General features: G+C 38.5%; 1 protein-coding gene across 1 annotated transcript in view; it reads right to left on the bottom strand.

Annotated features, from left to right (window-relative positions):
* The window catches only part of SLC16A10 (solute carrier family 16 member 10), a 132,223-nt gene that overhangs the window by 29,399 nt on the left and 80,110 nt on the right, over window positions 1-22,714 (bottom strand). The window contains exons 2-3 of the mRNA XM_068551067.1: window positions 17,009-17,153; window positions 7,381-7,843 (exon numbers count right to left, since the gene is read on the bottom strand). Of these exons, the coding sequence (XP_068407168.1) occupies window positions 7,381-7,843; window positions 17,009-17,153 (608 nt within the window). The remainder of the gene's footprint in view (window positions 1-7,380; window positions 7,844-17,008; window positions 17,154-22,714) is intronic.

Consider the following 22,714-nt stretch of genomic DNA (forward strand, 5'->3'; position numbering starts at 1 on the left):
CCCTGTGGTCAGTGCTCTACCAAAGCAATGCAGACTTGTGGTCAGGCTCTGGTCCTGCATCCTCATCCTGTTCTCACACACACCACCCAAGGCTCTGCAAGATTTTCAGTTGCTACACAGTAGAGCAGACACCAGTTGTCTAGCTTTCCCTGTTAACGGGGATAGCCATTCATTCCTGCCATACACTTACACAATAGTGACAGAGACACAGAAATTTCTTCCATTTATAAAGTTTCAATTTCAACATGCATATAAAGCTATGGGTCAAAAGCAAAACACATCAACTCTTTTCCCCATCAACAGATAGCATTAGTGTTACTTAGTCTTAGGTTTGCTGAATTTGAGCTTATTGATTAAGTGTTGAATGGATATGAATACCATCATGTCCTATAGGTATAACATGTGAAACATCATTCTGGTATCAAAGTAGAGAATTTTAAAGATCAAAATGGAGAGAAAATGAATACTCCTTATATGGTGTCACTTTAGACTTATCCATAAGATAGTCATTCAACAAATATTTGAGCACTCACTGTACGTTAGGCACTGTGGTAGATGCTTGGGTTCATTCACTGAACAAGACAGAGAAGGACCCTTAGCCTCGTGAAGTTTACATTCTAGCAGAGGTATACACACAGAGAGCAAACAATAATCATCACAAGTAAATTATGTAACATGTTAGAAGGTATGGGGACTTCCCTGGTGGTCCAGTGGTTAAGAATCCGCCTTCCAATGCAGGGGACGCGGGTTCGATCCCTGGTCGGGGAACTAAGATCCCACATGCCTCGGGGCAACTAAGCCCATGTGCTGCAACTACTGAGCCCATGCACTCTGGAGCCCACACACCACAACTAGAGAGAAGCCTTCAAGGCGCAACGAAGAGCCCGCTAACCACAAAGAAAGATCCCACATGCCACAACGAAGATCCCACATGCCACAACTAAGACCCAATGCAGCCAAATAAATAAATAAATATATTCAAAAGAAAAAAAAAGAAGGTATGAAGCGCTATAGAAAAAGAAATAGCAGTGTGAGGGGGTTTGGGAGTATGTGGAGGGGAGAGGGAAGAAGGGGGTTTTAACCAGGTGGTCAGGGTGAGCCTCACTAAAAGCTGAATAGCAAAGAGAGCAGAGTGGCGATAGCAGAGTGAGTGAGGGGGACCGGGCCAGATGAGATCAGAGATAGGAGGCGACAGACCATGGAGGACCTTGTAGGCCACTATAAGGACATTAGTTTTTACTCTCAGAGCAATGGGGAGCCACCCAAAGATTTTGAGCAGAGTGACTTGTGTGTTGAAAGAACACCTGTGGCTTCTGTGTAGAGTACAGACTACACAGACTAGTACAGACTACAGGGGGCAGGGAAGGATACATTTTGAAAGGAGAACCACCAGGATTTCTGGCCTGGATCAGGAGTGTGGTATGAAAGAAACAGGAGCCAAGGATGACTCCAAGGTTTGGGGCCTGATGGAACTGCCATCTCCTGAGATAAGGATGGCTGAGGGCAGAGCAGGTTTTGGGGACAGGGGTAAAATCAGGACTTCAGGGCTGGACATGTTAAATCTGAAACATCTAACAATCATCCAAGTGGAGATATTAAGTAAGCAGATAGCTATAAGAGTCTGGTGAAGAATTCAAAAGAGGCCTGAGCTAAATATAAATTTTGAGCCACTGGCATATATATGATATCTGAACGTAGGAAATTAGATGAAACCATCATTTGGAATGAGTAGAGAAAAAGATCAAGGGGTAAGCCCTAGGACTGATATTCAGGGTCAGGGTGAAAAATAAGGAACCAGAAAAGAAACTAAGAAGGAGTGATAGAGAGGTATGAGGAAAACTAAGAGCATGTTATGTTTCTGGAAGCTAATAAAGAAAAACTGGACATGGAGGAGCCATAAAAACTTCAATCCTGGGCTTCCCTTGTGGAGCAGTGGTTAAGAATCCGCCTGCCAATGCAGGAGACACAGGTTCCAGCCCTGGTCCAGGAAGATCCCACATGCCGCAGAGCAACTAAGCCCCTGTGCCATAACTACTGAGCCTGCGTGCCACAACTACTGAAGCCCGCACACCTAGAGCTCGTGCTCCGCAACAAGAGAAGCCACTGCAGTGAGAAGCCCGCGCACTGCAACGAAGAGTAGCCCCCACTCGCTGCAACTAGAGAAAGCCCGTGCGCAGCAATGAAGACCCAATGCAGCCAAAAATAAAATAAATAAGTGAATGAATAAATAGATAAATTTATTTAAAAAAAAAAACTTCAATCCAAGCAACCGACAAGGGATTAATCTCCAAAATATATAAACAGCTCATGCAGCTCAATATCAAAAAAACAAACAACCCAATCAAAAAATGAGCAGAAGATCTAAATAGTCATTTCTCCAAAGAAGACATACAGATGGCCAAGAGGCACATGAAAAGCTGCTCAACATCATTAATTACTAGAGAAATGCAAATCAAAACTACAATGAGGTATCACCCCACACCAGTCAGAATGGCCATCACCATTATGGCCAGCATCACAATAAACGCTGGAAAGGGTGTGGAGAGAAGGGAACCCTCCCTACACTGTTGGTGGGACTGTAACTGGTGCAGCCACTACAGAGAACAGTATGCAGGTTCCTTAAAAAACTAAAAATAGAGCTACCATACAACCCAGCAGTCCCACTCCTGGGCATATATCTGGAGAAAATCATAATTGAAAAGATACATGTACCTTCAATGTTCACTGCAGCACTATTTACAATAGCCAGGACATGGAAGCAATCTAAATGTCCATCAACAGAGGAATGGATAAAGAAGATATGGTACAAATATACAACGGAATATTACTCAGCCATAAAAAAAAAGAATGAAATAATGCCATTTGCAGCAACATGGATGGACCTAGAGATTGTCATACTGAGTGAAGTTAAGTCAGACATAGAAAGACAAATATCATATGACATCGCTTATATGTGGAATTTTTTTAATGGTACAAATGAACCTATTTACAAAACATAAATAGAGTCACAGATGTAGAAAACAAACTTATGGTTACCAAAGGGAAGGGTGGAGGGATAAACTGAGAGATTGGCATTGACGTATACACACCACTATATATAAAATAGATAACTAATGAGAACCTACTGTATAGCACAGGGAACTCTACTCAATACTCTGTAATGACCTATATGGGAAAAGAATCTGAAAAAGAGTAGATTAAAAAAAAAAAAAGGGTAGATATATGTATTATAATGTATAACTGATTCACTTTGCTGTATAGCAGAAACTAACACAACATTGTAAATCAGCTATACTCCAATTAAAAAAAAAAAATCCAGAAAACCAAAACAAAACAATTCTCAGGCCAAATGGGCAATTCACAACAACTAAAGCAGCTGTTACTGGGAATGGCTATTTAGAAAGTTATGTCTCACCTAAATTGATCTATAAGATTTGTACACTTACTCTATTTCTTTAATTTTGTATCTATGAGATGATGGATGTTTACTAAACTTGTTGTGATAATCATTTCATGATGTATGTAAGTCAAATCATTATGCTGTACACCTTAAACTTATACCGTGCTGTATGTCAACTATATCTCAATAACAGTGGAAGAAAAAACAGATCCATACCCTTACAATAGAGATTACAAGTGGGTAGGCCTAAAAGAGATCACTGACCCCTTCCATGAAGCAATATGATTCTTCATTTTTAAAAGTCAACTACTAAAAGAAAACTTCCAACCTTGCTCTGAGAAAAAGAATGCCACAAAGCATACATATTTTCTCTCAGATCATCATGTATAATGTAATAAATAAGTAAAGATCTTAGGATTTTTAACATAACCATGAAAGCACTTCACTGTATTTCAGAATCTTCAAAGGAGGCCTAGATAGATAAATTAGTTCCCTAGTTAATTAAGGATCCAGTTTCAACAACAAATCTCAGGCTTAAGGACCAACTCCAATCCTATGAAGCTTGTACTAACCACTTTTGCAAATGGACACCATCTCTCTCCTTTGACTCTTCCACAGCCTCACTAAAACCAGCAATTCACAATCACGTTGTCTGAAATTTAAATAACTCTCATTTTTATACCAGAACTGAATAGATGCTTTATAGACATTTTCTCTCATCCTACAACAACTCTGCAAAATTGGGTTTATCCCTATTTTATAGATGTAGAAACTGATGCTTAGAGTGTGTTATCCAAGGTTACACAATGAGTAAGGGACAAAACCAGCATTTAAACCCAGATCTGTTTTACTTCAGAGCCTTCACTTTTACCCACTATGCAGTACTACCTCTTGCATGAAAGTATTACACTAATAATTACCAGCTGCTGTGTCCTGTGACCCTGGGCAAGTTTCTAAACTTCTCAGTGCCTCATTCTTCTCATCCATGAAATGAGGATAATACATTACAGGTACTGCATTGTGGTGAAGATTATATAAGATAATGTATGTAAAAGTCCTTTATAAACTATAATTGTTTATATTATTACACGTACTAGATTTTATGCTCCTTCAGAACAGGTTCTTATGCCTTAGATGCATATTCCCTTCAACACCCAGTAAAGGGTTTAACATGAATTGAACATCTACTAGTCTTTGGAAAAATTTGAGACACCTTTTCCCCCTCTGAGGAGGAAAGTAAGTGGTGTCCCATTGCATGAAGCCTGGGATTAAGTATCCGTAATCCAAACCTTAAATTACAACATAGTGACAAACTCAGTGTACCCATCAAACATGAGATTTAAACAGCCTGCATGACATTTAACCGTCTGGTGTTTCCTTTCCAACGTGGCTTTAGTGCCATAACAGTTCAAAAGGGAGAAAATCCCAAATGAAAAATATCAACACATTTTGTAAGAAAACATGCCCGGAAGGAGGGAGAGCAGAATAAGGCCTGGTTTGTTATCCGAGTTAACAGAGACCTCATTGTTTTGTGTACTATCTGATTTACAGCCTCCTGATGACAGTAGTAACTATAACACCGTCTAACTCATTACTCACTGTGAAATTTCATTTACTTTAAGAAAAAGACCAATAACATATTTATTAAATTTCCTTAGGCATACTCACATCCCCCTCAGTGAGATGGACATATCTAGTAGTATATCCAGGGACGGGAGTCAATATGCCCCAGACTAAGACTGTGCTAGATTTGCTACCAAGTAAGCACAGCGGAAGGGAACCAGCCCCTGCTCTGCTGATATGTGATTCTTGGGAAGCCACTTAACATCTCTGTTAATGATGGATCTGTTTTCCACTCTGTAAAACATGAGCTAATATTATTTTGCCTACCTCACAAGGTTACTGTGAAGGTCAAATGAAATAATATATGTGAAATTAATTTATAAATTGTATTACCAGAAATAACTAGACAATCACCTACCACTTGTCCTTTAGTAAATGTCACATACTAGCAAAGCTGACGTACTAATTTCTCTGAGTGTGTTCACCTTATAGTAACAAAGAGAATTTTTTAAAAAATCTACTCGGGGGACTTCCTTGGTGGTCCCAGTGGTTAAGACTCCGCACTTCCACTGCAGGGGGCGCAGATTTGATCCCTGGTCTGGGAACTAAGATCCCACATGCTGTGCAGCACGGCCAAAAAATTAAATTAAAAAAATGAAAAGAACTATAAAATAAGAAAATAAAAATCTACTCAGGAATTCCCTGGGGGTCCAGTGGTTAGGACTCCAGGCTTTCACTGCCAAGGGCCTGGGTTCAATCCCTGCTTGGGGAACTAAGATCCCGCAAGCCTCAGGGCGTGGCCAAAAAAAAAAAAGAAAAAACAGCAGGCATTTAAAAAAAATGAAAAATAAAAAATCTACTTGTCTCTGAGAAGGACAAAACAAACACTTTCTTATCTACAGAGCTATGGAAGAGGTAACTGGTAAAGTTGATCTTTCCACAATGGATCTATATATTTTTTTTAAAAATATCTTCAAATGGTTTAGCTATGCCTTCCTAAAAGTGTGAAAATGGATTATCAGATCAAGATGTAGCCAGAGACTTCATATGTGACAAGCGTCACATACTAGGTCATTTTACCTAGTATCTCAGTCTCTGCAAAATGCCATGTGGCTCAGAGTACTAAAACTAGTCCTCTCCTTGTCTCCCCACTGGTCATCCCAGCTGCTTTCTCAGTACCTATGGCAAAAAGAAAATAAGGAGAATTGAGAATTCAAAATTATTTTAGATACAGGACATGCCTACCACCCCTCTTTGGGTTTCCTTGACCTAATTCCTTTCTGAACTAAGCATAGGAACCCACAAAGGACTGATGATGTAGTTTACTAGCTGACCCCTTGACCCCAGTAATTCTCTGAACTATATTGCCAACTTGCACCAGAACTTTAACTAAAGAAAAATTGCACAGATGTCCAAAAGTAGACTGAAAGCTAGAAAGGCTTCAAGTCACACACACAGTATACACACAAAAGAAAAACTTATCCCACTACCATTTTTGTTTATCATTTATCAACTATGTTGAACTGTACATACATTTTCAGTCATAACAGTAAGAAAAAAGGAAGAAACATAATAATAAGCACTTCTGAGGAAATTCTGCCGGGGCAAATACTTTAGACACTGCTTACTCTTATTTCATTATAAAGAGGCCAAAATTTGCCTTTGCAATATAAACAAACAATATCAAGTGCTTGAGGCTGGCCGCTCTCGCCTTCTGAGATGGCCCACACTCTGTGGAATGTGTTTCGCTCTAAATAAATCCATTTCTTACCTATCAAACAAAAATAATAATAATAATGATAATAAAGTGCTTGAGCACTTGAAATCCTAATTTCCTACGAAACCCTTGCTCTATCCCATCATCTGGAACTTGCTAACATTTCTCAAATAATCCTCTGAGTAGAATTTCCATTTTCTCAGAAGTGTCCCACAAGTAGACAAAATGTTTCTTTGTGTCAAGGCCGTTGGCTTTTACTATTTACTTAATTTTTGTACCCTTCTGTTGAAAAATAATTTATTGATGTTGACAGAATCATTGCACCATCTTTGTCCCTGATTATGATTTGTAAGCCACTTGAAGAAAAAGTGACCTATCAAATTTTTTGTATTGATGACATTTGTTCCAACATTTTAGTCTTTTTTTTTTTTTTTTTTTTTTTTAAAGAACCTGTTTTTGTTTGTGTAGGTTTGGCGATTTTTAAAAATACCAAAGCACACCATGAAACATATTATCTGTTTAATGATCTGATGGATGTGATGACCTTGTCTTAGGAGACCTTGAATTTCAAGAGCCCCTGAATTACAAACAAGATAATATTTAAGGCCAACTTCAACCTGATCTCTATTGCTCTTCTAAGAAGTTTTTCTGTATGAAATAATAATATCCGTTACCAGCAAAGCCAGAGAAGTATACTTACCAAGTGAACATAAGGCACAAAGTATCCAAAAAGTGCAAGTGGTATTCCAACTGCCCACACTGCATATGCTGTCACCTTGAAGATGGCAAAATTGAAAATTTTTTTTGGAGGACTGAACTTTCTCCTGGAAAAGAGGGAGAATCTGTTGCCTCCTTTGGTTCCACTGTCTTTATCTTTGGCACTGGAAGCAAGAGGTCGGTAAGTAAAGCCAGCCAGAAAGAGAACAAACATGAAGATGCAGAGGACCCTCAGGGTATAAAAGAGGCCCACGCTGTCAGTCAGTACCCTTAAAAGGAAAGGCAGCAAAATTGTGAAGATACTGCTGCCAGCGGTGACAATGCCATTCACCAGTCCAAGGCGTTTCTTGAAATAGTGTCCCAAAATGACCAATGAAGGCTGGTAGGCAAAGGAGCAGCCACAGGCAAATATGATTCCATAGGTCAGGTACAGAGGCTCGATGGAGCTGTGTAAAGACGAAAAAGATGGAAAGCAGCTTTCATTATTTTTATCATGTGCTTGGTAGAATAAAACCTTATTGTAAAACTGGGTTTCAGTTAATCAAAATATTTTCTACAAATAAAAATTAACCAAAAACAGAGGTGAAAAACTTAGTAAGTCAAGAATACAACGCTGAAATATTTTAATTTAATGTGAACGTGTAATAAAAAATGCCTTGAGTATGTGAAAAAATGACCGTTAAGGTCATCAGTGATTTGATTCCTCCTTCTCTTTCTATGGATTTCAGGCAAACCATGCACCATTGGGTAAAAACTGTTGTGTTCTCCGCAACTCAGAAATAAAGGACAGTGCCAGGAAGGGCCTCAGTAAAACTGACAATGATTAAAATAAAAAATAAAAAAAAACTAGTCTTGATAAAAGTTTTTAAAAAGTATAATTTAACTATGAAAACTCACTTTTTTAATGGAGTTTTCCCAGGCACTTACTAAGCAATCTACTCAAAGAAAAGGCTGTATCTGATATTTTCTCCACAAGGTTATGTCACAAACGTTTGCACAGGGGAGCAGTTCTGTTGCATTTTGCTGGCCTAAGGGCTGCAGACCAACCTTCGCCCTGTACTGCACTGTTCTTGGTATTGTGCAAGATAAGGAGAAATCATATTCTGATTGCAGGAATACTAAATGAAGTGTGTTCACTAGTGATCCCACTTTGTAAGCTTTAGGGCCGTGTATGTCTCAAAAAAACAATAAAGGATTAAGAATTCTTTATTTTAACCAAATAACTTAATTATACACTTCTTATGAATGTAAATGAACACAGGGAATTCCCTGGCGGCCCAGTGGTTACGACTCTTCGTTCTCACTGCCGAAGGCCTGAGTTCGATCTCTGGTCAGGGAACTAAGATCCCACAAGCCTCACGGTGGGGCAAAAAAAAAAAGAAAAAGAAAAAGAGAGGGCTGAAGCAAGAGGAGGCTGCAGATGGAAGGAAGTAAAAAAACAAAACAAAACAGTAAAGGAACATACAGCATTACATACTTTGAAACAATTAAGGTAAGGAGTGAAAGAAAACTCAAGTTTTTTTTCTTTTGAAAAGTTCAATTCAAAAGGCTGTTTATCAGTAGTAAAGGCAAGCTATTTATTAGAAACTAAGATAGATAAAGTTGGTTAATAATTAAATTTTGGACAATAATTCTAGCCTAGCAATATGCTGAGGTAATCACGAGGAATTCTAGAATCTGATAAAATTAAGGCAGGTTGGCAATCCTCTCTCCCTGAGATGCCCTTTCCCCCTCTATGAATTCACAGTTAGAACCATCTTCAAATCAGGCTCAAGAGCCACTCCCAGACTCTCCCAGATTAACCTTACCTCACTCTGATCACCCTTTATTGAAACTCCACTCTTTATTCGATAAACATATATTTTACAGCTACTATGTTCCAGATACTCGGTGAAAAAAATATTTAAAATGTGGTTATGCCCTACTTCTAGTCTGCTTAGTGAAACAAGACATCTACCCCAAATAATAAGAATATAGAACAAAATATAAATAATACTTCATTCATTCTGCATCAGTTTTTCCACCTAAGTAGTTTTCCAGGTAACTGCAACTTCTTAAGGTGCTAATTTATTTTTATTTAACATTTTTAAAGGAAAAATCTAAATCTAAATACATTTCTCTGCCTTCTTCAAAGTGTATATTAAAAATAGTATTGACAGCAAAGTATCATCATGAACACCAATATCTATACAATTATACCACATTATTATAAAGCTGTCAGTTGGAAAACCAGAGAGCCACTGACATAAATCACAGACATTCTTTTGCACAACATTTAAATAGAGAGTGCTGGGTAAGATTAACTTTGTATCTCTCCCACAGAGTAAAGCACATAAGCTTTGTAATGGCATTTTCACTGCTGCTGGAACCTTTTTTACTTCTAAATTTTCACCTTAGTAACAGATGGTTCAAACTATTGAAGTATGACAACTGAATATGTACAGTGTAAATCAGTAAGATATCAAGTATGTGTGGAAAAAGTATTCAAAGAAGACACACTGATGCAACCTGGGGTTGCTAGAGAAGGCTTTCCTAAAAAGGCAGAACTTGAACTAGAGGAAAAGAGGGCTGGTCCACTGTTCGACACTTGGAATTTACACTACATCTCCCCCTTGCGCCTATGTATTGTTCTGAAAGTTTGGTAGCTTTTGATCAGTGGGGGGTTAAATAATGAAACTGAATAGAAAACATGACAACATTACATATAGTAAGGTAAAGATGGCTTCAAGACATTTTGTTTTAGTTAGGGGTGGGGATGGGGGAGGGAAAAAGAAAGAACTAGGTCACAATGTAAAATACATTTCATAATTTTTATTTCTCAATGGTCAAAAATGTTTGAGAAACACTGCTTGCTGTAAGCAGGTTTGTGTATATGTGTTTTGTCTACCAAATTAGGTAATAAGTTACATGGATTTTCTATCTCTTAGTTTCTCTCTTTACCAAAGCCTGAGTATTTTTTTTTTAATTTTTATTTATTTTATTTTATTTATTTATTTATGGCTGTGTTGGGTCTTTGTTGCTGTGCGAGGGCTTTCTCTAGTTGCGGCAAGCGGGGGCCACTCTTCATCGCGGTGCGCGGGCCTCTCACTATCGCGGCCTCTCTTGTTGCGGAGCACAGGCTCCAGACGCGCAGGCTCAGTAATTGTGGCTCACGGGCCTAGTTGCTCCGCGGCATGTGGGATCCTCCCAGACCAGGGCTCGAACCCGTGTGCCCTGCACCGGCAGGCAGACTCCCAACCACTGCGCCACCAGGGAAGCCCAAAGCCTGAGTATTAATATTTCAGCAAGCACTGAGATCACTGACAATGGGTACCTGGAAGCTTCCAGACCAAGTGGGTATCTGACAAGGTGGTTATCATACAATGCTGTATTACTGATAAAGAAGAACTAAAAGTAAATGATCTCACAGAACTACCTAAGCAGAACCTTATTCCAAACAAAACTGGTTTTTGTTTCTTTAAAAAAAAACTTTGGAAAAAAAAAAACAAACCACAAAGGCACTTTAAAGGTGGAATATTTATTTTCTAACAAAAAATTAAAATAATTGTTTAGAATCCAAATAAAATATCTAAGTTAGGTGAAAGAAAGAGGCTTACTTTAGAGTTCAGGAAGGGGTATGTGTGGGAAGAATGGGGGTAAAATTAGCAAACCAAGGATTCTGTTGACTAAAGCCTGAATATTTAAAAATAAACAGGGCGGGAGTTCCCTGGCGGTCCAGTGGTTAGGATGCCATGCTTCCACTGCAGAGGGCCTGGGTTTGATCTCTAGTTGGGGAACTAAGATCCTATATGTTGCGTGGTTCGACCAAAATAAATAAACAAATAAATAAATAAAGATTACAGGAACAAAAAAATAAAATAGAAAATAAAAATAAACAGGGTAGGGGCTTCCCTGCTGGCACAGTGGTTAAGAATCCACCTGCCAATGCAGGGGACACAGGTTCCAGCCCTGGTCCAGGAAGATCCCACATGCCGCGGAGCAACTAAGCCCATGTGCCACAACTACTGAGCCTGTGCTCCAGAGCCCATGAGCCATAACTACTGAGCCCGCATGCCACAACTACTGAAGCCCGCGTGCCTAGAGCCCATGCTCCGCAACAAGAGAAGCCACCGCAATGAGAAGCCCGCACACCGCAACGAGGAGTAGCCCCCACTCACCGCAACTAGAGAAAGCCCACAAGCAACAACGAAAACCCAAGCAGCCAAAAATAAAATAAATTAAAAAAAAATAAACATGGCGAGCAACATAAGTTTGATTTTTTTTTTTCTAATAACCACGATAATGCTTTTCAACTAGAGCACGAAGATAGCTAGGGAAGAGAAAGGCACAGGATGAAAATAAACTACTGAAGTAGAGACAGGATAAAAATCATCTTAAGGTTTTTCTTGTTAATCACCTCCTGTTAGCCAGACCTACCTATTAAACCAGTGTTTCACTAAGTGGGGATTATTCTGACAATGAAAGGGGATTTATGGGTAGAACTGGAGCTGGAGGGAGAGGTGTTTCTATGGTAATGTGCCCACCAGCTCTTTGCACTTAGTTCCTCTGCAGTGCACTACAGCTTTTAATAGACACAGGGAATAGTGTGTTGATAGGAAGTTTTATTTTAAGCTGCATTTGACCACTTCACTTTGTCATGATCTTTTTAAATTTCAGCATTGTTCTTTTTTTAAAAAGAGTCCCAGGCAAGATAAACCCAAGGAGAAACACGCCGAGACACATAGTAATCAAGCTGACAAAAATTAAAGACAAAGAAAAATTATTGAAAGCAACAAGGGAAAAGTGACAAATAACATACAAGGGAACTCCCAGAAGGTTAACAGCTGATTTCTCAGCAGAAACTCTACAAGCCAGAAGGCAGTGGCATGATATATTTAAAGTGATAAAAGGGAAGAACCTACAACAAAGATTACTCTACCCAGAAAGGATGTCATTCAGATTCGATGGAGAAATCAAAAGCTTTACAGACAAGCAAAAGCTAAGAGAATTCAGCACCACCAAACCAGCTCTACAACAAATGCTAAAGGAACTTCTCAAAGTGGGAAACACAAGAGAAGGACCTACAAAAACAAACCCAAAACAATTAAGAAAATGGAAATAGGAACATGCATATCAATAATTACCTTAAATGTGAATGGATTAGATGCTCCAACCAAAAGACACAGGCTCACTGAATGGATACAAAAACAAGACCCATATATATGCTGTCTACAAGAGACCCACTTCAGACCTAGGGACACATTCAGACTGAAAGTGAGGGGATAGAAAAAGATATTCAATGCAAATGGAAATCAAAAGAAAGCTGGAGTAGCAATACTCATATCACATAAAATAGACTTTAAAATAAAGAATGTTACAAGAGACAAGGAAGGACACTACATAATGATCAAGGGATCTATCCAAGAAGATATAACAATTGTAAATATTTATGCACCCAACATAGGAGCACCTCAATATATATGACAACTGTCATCAGCTATAAAAGAGGAAATCGACAGTAACACAATAATAGTGGGGGACTTTTAACACCTCACTTACACCAACAGACAGATCATCCAAACAGAAAATTAATAAGGAAACACAAGCTTTAAATGACACAATAGACCAGATAGATTTTATTGATATTTATAGGACATTCCATCCAAAATCAGCAGATTACACTATCTTCTCAAGTGCACACACAACATTCTCCAGGATAGATCACATCTTGGGTCACAAATCAAGCCTCAGTAAATTTAAGAAAATTGAAATCATATCAATCATCTTTTCTGACCACAACGCTATGAGATTAGAAATCAATTACAGGGGAAAAAAAACGTAAAAAACACAAACACATGGAGGCTAAACAATACGTTACTAAATAACCAAGAGATCACTGAAGAAATCAAACAGGAAATAAAAAAATACCTAGAGACAAATGACAATGAAAACACGATGATCCAAAACCTATGGGATGCAGCAAAAGCAGTTCTAAGAGGGAAGTTTATAGCAATACAAGCCTACCTCAAGAAACAAGAAAAATCTCAAATAAACAATCTAACCTTATACGTAAAAGAACTAGAGAAAGAGCAAACAAAATCCAAAGTTAGTAGAAGGAAAGAAATCATAAATATCAGAGCAGAAATAAATGAAATAGAAACAAAGAAAACAACAGCAAAGATCAATAAAACTAAAAGCTGGTTCTTTGAGAAGATAAAGAAAATTGATAAACCTTTAGCCAGACACACCAAGAAAAAGAGGGAGAGGACTCAAATCAATAAAATTAGAAATGAAATAGGAGAATTTAACAACAGACACCGCAGAAATACAAAGCATCCTAAGAGACTGCTACAAGCAACTCTGTGCCAATAAAATGGACAACCTGGAAGAAATGGACAAATTCTTAGAAAGGTTAAACCTTCCAAGACTGAAGCAAGAAACAGAAGATATGAACAGACCACTCACAAGTAAGGAAATTGAAACTGTGATTAAAAATCTTCCAACAAACAAAAGTGCAGGACCAGATGGCTTCACCAGTAAATTCTAACAAACATTTAGAGAAGAGCTAACACCTATCCTTCTCAAACTCTTCCAAAATATTGCAGAGGAAGGAACACTCCCAAACTCATTCTATGAGGCCACCATCACCCTGATACCAAAACCAGACAAAGATACTACAAAAAAAGAAAATTACAGACTAATATCACTGATGAATATAGACGCAACAATTCTCAACAAAATAGTAGCAAACAGAATCCAACAACACATTAAAAGGATCATACACCGTGATCAAGTGGGATTTATCCCAGGGATGCAAGGATTCTTCAATATACGAAAATCAATCAATGTGATACACCATATTACCAAACTGAAGAATAAACACCATATGATCATCTCAATAGATGCAGAAAAAGCTTTTGACAAAATTCAACACCCATTTATGATAAAAACTCTCCAGAAAGTGGGCATAGAGGGAACCTACCTCAACATAATAAAGGCCATATACGACAAACCCACAGCAAACATCATTCTCAACGGTGAAAAACTGAAAGCATTTCCTCTAAGATCAGGAACAAGACAAGGATGTCCATTCTCGCCGCTATTATTCAACATAGCTTTGGAAGTCTTAGCCACGGCAATCAGAGAAGAAAAAGAAATAAAAGGAATACAAACTGGAAAAGAAGAAGTAAAACAGTCACTGTTTACAGATGACTTGATACTATACGTAGAGAATCCTAAAACTGCCACCAGAAAACGACTAGAGCTAATCAGAGAATTTGGTAGAATAGCGGGATACAGAATTAATGCACAGAAATCTCTTGCATTCCTATACACTAATGATGAAAAATCTGAAAGAGAAATTCAGGAAATACTCCCATTTACCACTGCAACAAAAAGAATAAAATACCTAGGAAAAACCTACCTAAGGTGACAAAAGACCTGTATGCAGAAAACTAGAAGACACTGATGAAAGAAATTAAAGATGATACCAACAGATGGAGAGATATACCATGTTCTTGGGTTGGAAGGATCAACATTGTGAAAATGACTATACTACCCAAAGCAATCTACAGATTCAATGCAATCCGTATCAAACTACCAATGGCGTTTTTCACAGAACTAGAACAAAAAATTTCACAATTTGTATGGAAACACAAAAGACCCTGAATAGCCAAAGCAATCTTGAGAAAGAAAAACGGAGCTGGAGGAATCAGACTCCCTGACTTCAGACTATACTACAAAAGCTACAGTAATCAAGAAAGTATGGTACTGGCACAAAAACAGAAATATAGATCAATGGCACAGGATAGAAAGCCCAGAGATAAACCCACGCACCTATGGTCAACTAATCTATGACAAAGGAGGCAAGGATATACAATGGAGAAAAGACAGCTTCTTCAATAAGTGGTGCTGGGAAAACTGGACAGCTATATGTAAAAGAATGAAATTAGAACACTCCCTGACACCATACACAAAAATAAAGTCAAAAGGATTAAAGACCTAAATGTAAGATCAGACACTATAAAACTCTTAGAGGAAAACATAGGAAGAACACTCTTTGACATACATCACAGCAAGATCTTTTTTGATCTACCTCCTAGAGTAATGGAAATAAAAACAAAAATAAACAAATGGGACCTAATGAAACTTAAAAGCTTTTGCAAAGCAAAGGAAACTACAAACAAGACGACAAGACTACCCTCAGAATGAGAGAAAATATTTGCAAACGAATCAACTGACCAAGGGTTAATCTCTAAAATATATAAATAGCTCATGCAGCTCAATATTTAAAAAACAAACAACCCAATCCAAAAATGGGCAGAAGACCTAAACAGACATTTCTCCAAAGAAGACACACAGATGGCCAAGAAGCACATGAAAAGCTACTCAACATCACTAATTATTAGAGAAATGCAAATCAAAACCACAATGAGGTATAACCTCACACCAGTTAGAATGGGCGTCATCAGAAAATCTACCAACAACAAATGCTGGAGAGGGTGTGGAAAAAAGCTAACCTTCTTGCACTGTTGGTGGGAATGTAAATTGATACAGCCACTATGGAGAACAGTATGGAGGTTCCTTAAAAAACTAAAGATAGAATTACCATATGACCCAGCAATCCCACTACTGGGCATATACCCAGAGAAAACTGTAATTCAAAAAGACACATGCACCCCAATGTTCATTGCAGCACTATTTACAATAGCCAGGTCATGGAAGCAACCTAAATGCCCATCGACAGACGAATGAATAAAGAAGTTGTGGTACATATATAAAATGGAATATTACTCAGCCATAAAAAGGAATGAAATTGGGTCATTTGTAGAGACGTGGATGGATCTAGAGACTGTCATACAGAGTAAAGTAAGTGAGAAAGAGAAAAACAAATATCGTATATTAACGCATATATGTGGAACCTAGAAAAATGGTACACATGAACCGGTCTGCAGGGCAGAGATGTAGATGCAGAGAACAAACGTATGGACACCAGTGGGGGAGAGTGGCGGGGGGCAGGGTGGTGGTGTGATGAATTGGGAGATTGGGATTGACATGTATACACTAATAAGTATAAAATGGATAACTAATAAGAACCTGCTATATAAAAAAATAAATAAAATTCAAAAAAAAATTAAATAAATAAAATAAAACAAAAAAAGAATGCAGGCAGGAATTCTCTACCTGGGTTGAAATAAATAGCAAAGTCTGGATTTCATTAATAAAAATATTTCATATCAAGCCTATGAACAAGCACTTCAAAATACCACTTCTTGTACCCTTTGGTGCTCAGACTGAGCTGACCTTAAACTAAGCCCATTGTTTTAGACAACTTACTGTTAGGAGTTAAGATTTTTCTATGAATGGAAAAAACAAAAGGAGAAACATTTTTTCTTGGCTCCAGAGAACATATGTATCCTGACTGACATCTAACTCTGAGGCACTGCAAGCAAAAGCATTCAAATTCACAAGCTCTGATTTGCTGCTGTAGACAGCAATGCGTAAGTGACACTGCTTACAGTTTAAGCACTGAAAAGGAGGATTTTTCCTTGTAAACTGCGAAGTTTCTGAAAGGAAATCTTTAAGGTAGCTAACAGTTTTTGAACAGCGACATGAAGAAGCCAAGTCCTTACCTTACAAAAGAACTTGACACGAGTCCAACAAACCCAACAGCAGCACCCACGACAGCTGTTCTCCGACAACCAAACACGTCTGTGAAGACGCTGACGATTGGGCAGCAGAAGAAAATCATCCCCATGGAGAGAGAACTTACCCATGCTGTAAAAGAGGAAAAAAAGGGACGTTATGACATGGTAAATTCTATTCGTCCTTACCTAATAAGATATAATACATATTCAGAAAAGTATTAATGCAGAAAAGATATTACCCAGATTGATGAATGGGGGGAAGTTGGAATAAGTAACAAATTTGAATCACAGATCAAAGGATTGACCAATACTAATTATAATTAGCAAAGCAATTATTTGTGTTTAATGGAACTCTTGAAAAGTTTGTATTCTTAAATAAATCAAACATTCTCCTGTGACCTAAACACGATTAATCTCTATCCTGATATCTATGGTTAATTTTAAACAACTTCAAATCTATGGAAAGAAATTTATTTCAAAAAATTGAGATACGTTTAGGAACGCGTGCCTAGATGATGAAACTGCAAAGAAATGATGACCACCGAACTCAATACAGTGGTGAAACTCATGGGAGAAAAAGGAATTATAATCATCTGGACCCAGTAGATAAGAACTGAACATTTGCCTAGAGTCTGGGCTTTGTGCTTTTGTTAAAGGAATCAAGTCGTACGCAGGTAGGCTGTTTGTTGACCTGGATAACAGTTACTGTGTATTCACTTTATTTATAAAACCATACATACATTTTATCTTCTTTTCTGAAAGTATGCTATCTTTCACAATAGAAAAGATTTAAGAATCAGGTCATAATTTCCTGTTCTGATCTGTAAAGACCAAAGCAAAAGGAAAGCCAAAAAGAGAAACATACTGAGTACAAATGATCATAAATTTGTGCCCAAGAAATGAGTGATCTTATAGGATATAAAATCTGTAAATTCTTAAAAAGTATATAAACTAGTGGGGCCTAAGTGAACATGAGCTATAAAACAAACAGACCTGGGTCCAAATCCCCCAGCTCTGTAACTACAATATATCCTTCAGCAGGTCACTTCCTCTGAGTCTGTTTTCTCATCTTGAAAGGGAATTGAACACAGACTTTTCCAGAATTACTAAGGATTAGAGAAAATGTATCTAAACCACTGCATCTAGCACAGGAACAATTAATAATTCAGAGTTTTAACAACAACAACAAATTGTCTTATAAAATGAAACAGATGATCTCCAGCGCTCCATCCAGCTCTGACAGTCTACTAGTATATTACTCTACTTCCTCATCAAAGGAATTAAGTCCAGATCGTGGACTAATGACCATTTCTTAATAATGTGGTCCAAATGGATCTTCACCAGACTAACAATTTCATTTAATTATTTGCCTTCTTACCTTTTAAATTATTTTTTAAATTGTGTATATTTTAATCAGCCATAATTCTCTTTCCTTTCTTCCCTTACCAGAAAGGAGACTATGATCTTAAAACAAAACACAATGGGATGCAAATAGAGATTATTATACTAAGTGAAGTAAGTCAGAAAGAGAAAGACAAATACCATACGATATCACTTATATGTGGAATCTAAAATATGGCACAAATGAACCTATCTACAAAACAGAAACAGACTCATAGACACAGAAAACAGACTTGTGGTTGCCAAGGAGGAGGGAAGAGGGAGAGGGATTGACTGGGAGTTTGGGGTTGGTAGACGCAAACTATTACATTTAGAATGGATAAACAACAAGGTCCTAATGTATAGCACAGGGAACTATATTCAATATCCTGTGATAAACCATAATGGAAAAGAATATACAAAAAAAGAATGTCTATATGTGTATAACTGAGTCACTTTGCTGTACAGCAGAGATTGGTACAACACTGTAAATCAACTACACTTCAATAAAACACACACACACACACAATGAAGAGACTGTACAAAAAATGCAGTCTTGGCTTAGGTGTTGGTGGGGGAATTCAGAAGTGGACAGTAGAGAGGCGATTGGCCAGATGAACTAGCACAACCTCAACCCCAGATGTGCAGAGCTGTTTAGTATGGGCTTGCTCAAGGAGAAGTGCAAATTTTTTAGTCTATGTTATATAAAAATGTCACTGATTTATAATAATTTAATCTCATTCAAAAAAAGTTTAGTCAACTATCCTGTTTATGAAACAATCTAAACAACCTAGGCAGACTAGAAGAATAGCATCCTAACGTTTATTTTTGGATAAAGGTGCTTTTACAATTAAGTGAAACACCAACACTAAATAGGAGCCCACATTAAGAAATCCAAGAGCGGAATTCCCTGGAGGTCCAGTGGTTAGGACTCCGCATTTCCACTGCAGGGGGCACGGGTTCGATCCCAGGTCAGGAAACTAGGATCCCGCATTCCGTGTGGTCCGGCCAAAAAAAAAGAAATCTAAGAACATATACTTACATTGCATGTAATGCTCACATAAGTCAAGGCACTTTTCAAGAATAAAAACAAGGCTTAATGCATTACCATAGACGTCGGACTACTGCAATGCCAAACGTGAAAATTTTTACAGAATTTTTATGTCCACTGAACATGCACTAACTGCAGGATACAATCAAATATAACTTTATTTTTGTCTCGGCTACCCTCTTAAAATGTATGCAGGGAGAAAATGTTCCCCTGGCACTGGATGACCACTCAGCAGGCCCACACGATTCTTCTAGCCAGTGCTAAGTAACAAAGTCCTACAGTCACTTTAGGTTACAAATCAATCTTCACTAGGTAATCAAATCTCTTTTCCCACCCCCAGCTGGGAAAAGAGTAAGCTCAGCTATGTCTCTTTTCCATGACCCTTCTCCCCTTCCCTAGCTGCTGTTGTCTCCAAAGTGGGCATGAGAGAGAGGAGTGCTGGGAGACGGAAGGCAACAAGATTCCAACTTAAGAGGTCCTGCCAAAAGGCCTGTCTGGTGATGTCTGAAGTGGACTCTTTTCCTCAGATGCACTTCTGTGGGTTCTTCAGAGTCTCACCTCAGAGTTTCTTCTGGCTATAGTTCCACCGACGTGGATAGTTCAGTGGATAGTTCATTCTCCTCCTGGCTTTTTGGCTGTCACTTAAAAGACTCACTGTTGGGGCTTCCCTGGTGGCGCAGCGGTTGAGAATCTGCCTGCCAATGCAGGGTACACGGGTTCGAGCCCTGGTCTGGGAAGATCCCGCGTGCCGCGGAGCAACTGGGCCCGTGAGCCACAGCTGCTGAGCCTGCGCGTCTGGAGCCTGTGCTCCACAACAAGAGAGGCCGCGACAGTGAAAGGCCCGCGCACAGCAATGAAGAGTGGCCCCCACTTGCCACAACTAGAGAAAGCCCTCACACAGAAACGAAGACCCAACACAGCTAAAAATAAATAAATAAATAAATAATTAATTAATTAAAAAAAAAAAAAAAGACTCACTGTTGGAGCCTCATTGCCCTTCTAGGCGGTTTATTTGGGCAGGAATTAAAACAGCTCCAGGCCGCCTCTCTCCTCCACTAGGCCTGCTGCTGCTCTGCAGGAAGTATTCATATTTCCTTTGCCCTGACAAACACTGGAGTGTAGGCAAATTCCAACACAGCCTACCTCTTGCTGTGGGAGCAGTCAGCCAGCTACAGTTCTCTCCTTGATGGATTTCTCAGGGGATCGAGACCTCAGTCCTCTGTACCCCCTAACTGAAGAGAATTCTTTAAATCTCTAAGTGGTCCCTCTAAAGCTCCTCTCACTAGATATCAAGTGAAAGAGTTTGTACCCCCAGTTCTCCCATGGTGTGTGTGTGTGGGGGGAAGCAACAGCATAATTTTTAAAAGAATCCTCACAAAATGTTCTTCCATGACCCGTAAGTATCCTTCTTATGTGTTTCAGAGCCTCTAACTGGTTCTTGAACATGAAATACCCCACTTCCAAATTTCACACTCTTGTACCTTAATGCCTCTGCTAAAGTTCCAACATCTTTTTTTTTTTTTTTAATTTTTGGCCGCACCACGCAGCATGCAGGGTCTTAGTTCCCCGACCAGTGACAGAACCCATGCCCCCTGCAGTGGAAGTGGGGAGTCTTAACCACTGGACCGCCACGGAAGTCCCCCAACATCTTATGTTACAATAAAAATTAGGAACAGATGAGGTTAGGTCTATCTTCTGATCAAATTCAAGAAGAAATTAATTCTTGTGAAGATTAAGCGAGACTTTTTTTTTTTTTTTTTTAATTTTTGGCCACACTGCACTGTATGCGGGATCTTAACTTCCCGAACCAGGGATTAAACCCATGCCCCCTGCAGTGGAAGCAGGTAGTCCTAACCACTGGACCACCAGGGAATTCAAGAAATTCATTTTTTAAAAATTTTTATTGGAGTATAGTTGATTTACAATGTTGTGTTAGTTTCAGGTGTACTGCAAAATGAATCAGTTATACATATACATATATCCACTCTTTTTTTCTAATATTCTTTTCCCATATAGGCCATTACAGAGAGTACTGAGTACAGTTCTCTGTGCTATACAGCAGGTTCTTATTAGTTATCTATTTTATATATAGTAGTGTGTATATGTAAATCTCAATCTTCCAATTTATCCCTTCCCCTCTTATCCCCTAGTAACCATAAGTTTGTTTTCCACACCTGTGACTCTACTTCTGCTTTGTAAATAAGTTCATTTGTACCCTTTTTTTTTTTAAGATTCCACATATAAGCAATATCATATGATATTTGTCTTTCTGTGTCTGACTTACTTCACTCAGTATGACAATCTCTAGGTCCATCCATGTTGCTGCAAATGGCATTATGTTGTTCTTTTTTATGACTAATATTCCACTGTATACATGTACCACATCTTCTTTATCCATTCCTCTGTTGATGGACATTTAGGTTGTTTCCATGTTCTGGCTATGGTAAATAGTGCTGCAGCGAACATTGGGGGTACATGTATATTTTCAAATTATGATTTTCTCCGAATATATGCCCAGGAGTGAAACTGCTGGGTCATATGGTAGCTCTATTTTTAATTTTTTAAGGAACCTCCATACTGTTCTCCATAGTGGCTACCAATTTATATCCCCACCAATAGTGTAGGAGGGTTCCCTTTTCTCCACACCCTCTCCAGCATTTATTGTTTGTAGGGTTTTTAAAAAATATTTATTTATTTATTTGGTTGTGCCGGGTCTTAGTTGCGGCAGGCAGGCTCCTTAGCTGTAGCGTGTGTGGGATCTAGCTCCCTGACCAGCAATCGAACGAGGACCCCCTGCATTGGGAGTGCGGAGTCTTATCCACTGCGCCACCAAGGAAGTCCCCATTTGTAGACTTTTTGATGCCCATTCTGACCAGTGTGAGGTGATACCTCATTGTAGTTTTGATTTGCGTTTCTCTAATAATCAGTGATGTTGAGCATCTTTTCATGTGCTTTTTGGCCATCTATATGTCTTCTTTGGAGAAATGTCTATTTAGATCTTCCACCCATTTTTTGATTGGGTTATTTTCTTGATATTGAGCTGCATGAGCTGTTTGTATATTTTGGAGATTAATCCCTTGTTGGTTGCTTCATTTGCAAATATTTTCTCCCATTCTGAGGGTTGTCTTTTTCTTTTGTTTATGGTTTCCTTTGCTATGCAAACACTTTTAAGTTTAATTAGATCCCATTTGTTTATTTTTGCTTTTATTTTCATTACTCTAGGAGGTGGGTCAAAAAAGATCTTGCTGCCATTTATGTCA

This window comes from Eschrichtius robustus, chromosome 9 (assembly GCF_028021215.1).
Source record: "Eschrichtius robustus isolate mEscRob2 chromosome 9, mEscRob2.pri, whole genome shotgun sequence".
NCBI classification, from domain to species: domain Eukaryota; kingdom Metazoa; phylum Chordata; class Mammalia; order Artiodactyla; family Eschrichtiidae; genus Eschrichtius; species Eschrichtius robustus.